Consider the following 6000-nt stretch of genomic DNA (forward strand, 5'->3'; position numbering starts at 1 on the left):
CCCTTTTCAAATTTGCTAATCTACCTGCCCGATTAAGAGATCTGACATACCTCGCACCGATCCGTAGAACGCCACTTTTCTTTCTCCTGATAACGACGTCCTCTTGAGTAGTCCCCGCCCGGAGATCCGAATGGGGGACTATTTTACCTCCGGAATGTTTTACCCAAGAGGACGCCGTCATCTTTTAACCATACAGTAAAGCTGCATGTACCTGTTGTACAGAAAACAAATGATTCAATTTCAGAAAATGTTCGACGATTTGTTCAAGAGAAACAACGGAACTAATTGAGCAATTCAATAACACAGTTGTCCACCTATGGTCCTTATGCAAGCAATTATTCGTCTTGGTATTGATTGAAAGAGTTGTTGGATATCGTCCTGAGAGACATTGTGCCAAATTCTGTCCAATTTGCACGTTAGACCGTCAAAATCCCGAGGTTGCTGCCCATAATGGTCCAAACGTTCTCAGAGGGGGAGCGATTCGGCGACGTGGCTGGACCATGTGGGGCTTGGCAAGCACGAATACACGCAGTAGAAGCTTTCGCCGGTGTGGGCGGGCATTATCTTGATGGAATGTAAGCCCATGATGGATTACCATAAAAAGCAACAAAACGGGGCAAAGAATATCGTCGACGTACCGCTGTGCTGTACGAGTGCTGCAGATGACAACCAAAGGGGTCCTGCTATGAACAGAAATCGCGTCCCAAACCATTGCTCCCGATTGTCGGGCCGTATGGACGGGCGACAGCCAGTTTGGTATCCCACCGTTCTCTGCGGCGTATCTAGACCCGTCTTCACTGGTAATCGACCAGTTCAAACCGGGGCTCATCACTCACGGCAATTCTGCTCTAGTCGATGAGATACCAGGCCGAAGACGTGTTTGGGAACGCCCCGGACAGAAGTGGAATACCAACCTGTCTGACACGCTCCATAGGTCCCGACAATCAGGAGCGGTGGTTTGGGGTGCGATTTCTTTTCATAGCAGGGCCCCTTTGGTTAACATCCGCTACACCGTTACAGCACAGCGGTGCCTTGACGATATTCTTCGTCCCGTTTTGTTGCCTTTCATGGCAAGCCATCCTAGGCTTAGCGTGCTTGCCAAACCGTACCTTGACCAGCAAGGTCGCCGGATTTCTCCCCAGCTGAGACCGCTTCGAGCATTATGGGCAGGGCCCGCCAACGAGCTCGGGATTTTCACGATCTGACGTGCCAATTGAACAGAATTTGGCACGACATCGTTCAGGGGGACATCCAACAACTCCGTCAATCAATGCGAAACCGAATAAATGCTTGTATTACGGCCAGAGGTGGACCAACGCGTCACCGAGATGCCCTGTTTGTGAAGCTCTTTCTTTTGGATAAATCATCCAATTTTTTCTGAAATTGTAATAATTTGTTTGTCTGAACATATACAGCGTTATTACAAATGACTGAAGCGATTTCACAGCTCTACAGTAACTTTATTATTTGAGATATTTTCACAATGCTTTGCACACACATACAAAAATTCAAAAAGTTTTTTTAGGCATTCACAAATGTTCGATATGTGCCCCTTTAGTGATTCGGCAGACATCAAGCCGATAATCAAGTTCGTCCCACACTCGGCGCAGCATGTCCCCATCAATGAGTTCGAAAGCGTCGTTGATGCGAGCTCGCAGTTCTGGCACGTTTCTTGGTAGAGGAGGTTTAAACACTGAATCTTTCACATAACCCCACAGAAAGAAATCGCATGGGGTTAAGTCGGGAGAGCGTGGAGGCCATGACATGAATTGCTGATCATGATCTCCACCACGAACGATCCATCGGTTTTCCAATCTCCTGTTTAAGAAATGCCGAACATCATGATGGAAGTGCGGTGGAGCACCATCCTGTTGAAAGATGAAGTCGGCGCTGTCGGTCTCCAGTTCTGGCATGAGCCAATTTTCCGCGGGCTACGCGTTAAACTTGCCCGCACGCGTTCAACCGTTTCTTCGCTCACTGCAGGCCGACCCGTTGATTTCCCCTTACAGAGGCATCCAGAAGCTTTAAACTGTGCTTACCATCGCCGAATGGAGTTAGCAGTTGGTGGATATTTGTTGAACTTCGTCCTGAAGTGTCGTTGCACTGTTATGATTGACTGATTTGAGTGCATTTGAAGCACGACATACGCTTTCTCGGCTCCTGTCGCCATTTTGTCTCACTGCACTCTCGAGCGCTCTGGCGGCAGAAACCTGAAGTGCGGCTTCAGCCGAACAAAACTTTATGAGTTTTTCTACGTATCTGTAGTGTGTCGTGACCATATGTCAATGAATGGAGCTACAGTAAATTTTTGAAATCACTTCAATCATTTGTAATAGCCCTGTACATTACATCTATCGATTTGCGTTCCATTCAGACAATTCCTTCGTAGTGCGTCTTTTTTTAATCTTAGAATGTATTTCCATGGCGGTGGGAAATGTTTATTAAAATTTCATCCTTATGCAAGTCTATTTTCAGTGGCGGTAAGATTGACGGCAACTAGTCAGTGGGCGTCCTGCTGAAAGGTCACATGACACATCAGTTCTCGAGATGCATACTTTTCCAACGCCTGGAATCGTGTCGTAGGGAGGTATTGCATAAGACAGGAAAGATCTATTAACTGCTGAAGGGAGGCTGAATGCTCACCAATATGTGGCAATTATGATAAACAGCCTGAGCAATGTGCGAATTCCTTACGGACGTGCCTCGTCCCTAAACTTGTCAGCCAAATAGCATGTCTGGAATGCAATGGGAAGATTTGTACTTTCACACCAGCCTCCAGCAACAACTCTTCATTTTCTAACATGGTGTGTTTCAGACACGGAAAGAAATTCCTCAAGATAACAGTCAGATGTTATTTTCTTTCTTACCGCAACGAATGCAAGAGTGTAATCGTGGCTGTGGTTGTCGCATCTCATATTGATGTAGATGACAGAAATCACTTCCGAATTAAATGAAAATTTAGCCATGTAATAGCTGTTACTTGATGGACATCGCCACAAAGCTTGATAAATATCAGATTAGTGCTTCACTGTGTGACACGTTCCACTGTCGTCAGTGCATATGGACTGAATTAAACTTGCTGAAATGATGTAAATAAAGTCAGTAGCGAAATACTTCACATATCGACTGGATGTCAAATTTTGACATCCCTTCGTTTCGGAATCCAGTCACGTTTTCTTAGGTGTCGCTCTCGCTTGCCTGTGGTGTAAACACTATGAGTGCGGGCTTTTAGTCTCATGTAACTGACGCCAAACCGACCGACGCCCATCTTCTAGTGCCTGAAAAACTGCGATTTGTTAATCCACCGCCTCTTTTGTCAATAATACAAATAATGCTGCTTCTATGCTCCTTGCACTAGTTGAGCGTTTGTTGCTGATGAGTTCACGTAATTTTGTTGCCGCGTCTTTGGTTTTATAACTTTAGTGTATTTACTAGCCAAATGATTTGATAAAAAAAAACTGACTCTGTTTCAGGTGGCAGGTACTATTGTGACCTACGAAATTGTTCTTGTGCAACTAAATGCGCCATCAGACGTAGCAGACGTTGCCGGCGAAGAATCTGGAAACAGGACTGCCCTTTGCGAAACGTTACGACTCTAAGCTGTCCGCTCATCCTTAATAAAAATCTTGATCAATGAAAATTGAAATAAATCGTGGAAGAGTGTCTGATCTCTAGGAAGTACAATCGTGTAGTCGTCTAAACTACAATAAAATAATTGCTTGCACAAAAATATTTTTTTATTAAAATTCCACAACATTTCCTGATCTTCGCATTGAAAATTCTTCATCCTTTTTCAGTTGGATCAGGGCCATCTCTTTCACAGATTTACTGTGGATTTCTGGGTAACGCAACGTTAATTACCTACCACACTTACCGTGTACTTTCCTAACGTTTCATAAACGGATCATTATTTATATATATCCTTTGTTAGATGGTCAATAGTCTCCAAGAGAATTCAGTCTTTGGGTATCATTATTTAGTGTAATCATCTTTTCATTATCTTGACAGGCTCGTGAAATATTGTGTGTATGAATTACTATACGTCACCTGCCCCTTGCTATCACAGCGTTGTCTGCGATAATGTTTATTCCAATCATCGTCCAAAAACACACTAAAATTAATTTAACGAGCGTAAGCAGTTTATTAAAGTATCCAGAGATACAATATCCTGGAATAAGAAGAAATGAAGTAATGAAGTGTTTGAAAGCAGTATTCCGGGAAGGAATGATTCCACTCGTCTCTCGCATTCTTCCAGCAATCGTAATATTAACTTATATTTTACTCGCTATTAAGGTTTTGAATCAAAATTAGATGTGAAAAAAAGAGGATAATGCCTTCTTGCATAGACATTTTCTATTGTTACTACAATTTGTATCAAAAACTGGGCTGAATGTGTGGCGGTAATTGAAAATTAGTGCCGCACCTGGCTTCGAACCCGGATATCTTCCTTAATCATCAGACTGCTTTTAGGACTTTTTTCCACTTTTACCCCGCCTTAGTGTAATTATAATCGCCTTTTTCGGCGACAGTCAAACACAAAAAAATATTATTTTTTCATGGTAGTGTAGTTATAGCGGCTATTCGTGGAAAACAGAGATAGTAAAATAAAGGGAAAATTTAAAAATACCATCTACTACGTTTGTAGCATTTTCGTTTTGTCATTGTACAGTTCGAAGCAATATCTTTTTAACCACGGCTTTCTGTTGTTATGCAAAGACCTTCATTGCGATTTGATCTCTCCAGAAACCCCTATCTGTTAATTTAGTTGATTTCTTTTGGCTCTGACATCTCAGTGAAGCAATTCCCGCATGTTCAACGTACACAACTTTCAAAGATGAAAGTATTCTTATCTGGAAGTCGTTCTCACTTATATACAAAACCAGTGAAATACCCTTGGGCTAAGGGCTTTCTTGATAGCAATATTTCTTGTGGAACGGAAATTTTCCTTGGGAAACAGTCTTCTTAGAAGTTAGGCACAAAACATAGAGTCATCTACTATGGCGGGGAAAGGAATGTAGATATGAAATTCGTAATAGGGGATGGAAATAACCGAATGAGTGACATATATGAGGTTCATTCAAATGAAACCTGGTCAGTGCGTCTACCTTTGCCCTACACGTAAGGTGGCGCCATGTAACTGCGGCTGTAGTGGCGCCATCTATTAGTAGAGAGACTGACCCGTGCGCACCGTTTGATGTTGCATAGCGCCAGTGGGGTTTCGCGCCGAAGAGAGAGTGGTCACACAAGTTATCGTTCAGTACCGAACGTGCAGGTGAGTAATCAGGAACGACGAGGAGTGACTCGATATTTGGCGGCGGAGGGAGTTAGGGGCCCTGAAATGTATCGACAGATGAAGGCTGTGTACGTTGACTACAGTCTGAGTCGTTCAAGTGTTGTGGAATGGCGGAAACGATTCCTCGAGGAGCGCGAGTCGCTGGAAGGCGATGCTCGTCCTGGACGGGCTCATCGTGCCATCACACCGGAAATGGCTGCAGAAGTGAGTGCTTTAGTCTTTGACAACCGCAGAATCGCCGAGGACGAGATCCATCGGTTATTGGGCTCCGCCCACACCACAACTCATCAACACTTGAACTTTCGAAAAATCTATGCGCAGTGGGGTCCCCACCAACTGACCGCCGAACAGCGCAGTACTCGAATGGCGTTGTCTTTGAGTCGTCTGCAGCGTTATCATGAGCAGGAATACGGCTTTCTGTCGCGTGGCCGGCCGGAGTAGCCGAGCGGTTAAAGGCGCTACAGTCTGGAACCGCAGGACCGCTACGGTCGCAGGTTCGAATCCTGCCTCGGGCATGGATGTGTGTGATTTACTTAGGTTAGCTAGGTTTAAGTGGTTCTAAGTTCTAGGGGACTTATGACCACAGTAGTTGAGTACCATAGTGCTCAGAGCCATTTGAACCATTTTTTTCTGTCGCGTGTTGTCACAGATGACGAAACATGGAGTCACCATTTTCAACCGGAAAGCAAGCTGACGACGAAGTGTGT

At 44.3% G+C, this 6000-nt stretch overlaps 1 protein-coding gene across 1 annotated transcript in view; it reads left to right on the plus strand.

The window, feature by feature from the left end:
* The window catches only part of LOC126150576 (gustatory receptor for sugar taste 64e-like), a 181937-nt gene extending 178218 nt beyond the window's left edge, over positions 1-3719 (plus strand). Inside the window, exon 11 of the mRNA XM_049915885.1 lies at positions 3474-3719. Within this exon, the coding sequence (XP_049771842.1) occupies positions 3474-3599 (126 nt within the window). The 3' untranslated portion in view covers positions 3600-3719. The remainder of the gene's footprint in view (positions 1-3473) is intronic.
* Positions 3720-6000: the final 2281 nt, after the last annotated feature.

This window comes from Schistocerca cancellata, chromosome 2, assembly GCF_023864275.1.
Source record: "Schistocerca cancellata isolate TAMUIC-IGC-003103 chromosome 2, iqSchCanc2.1, whole genome shotgun sequence".
Taxonomy (NCBI): Eukaryota; Metazoa; Arthropoda; class Insecta; order Orthoptera; family Acrididae; genus Schistocerca; species Schistocerca cancellata.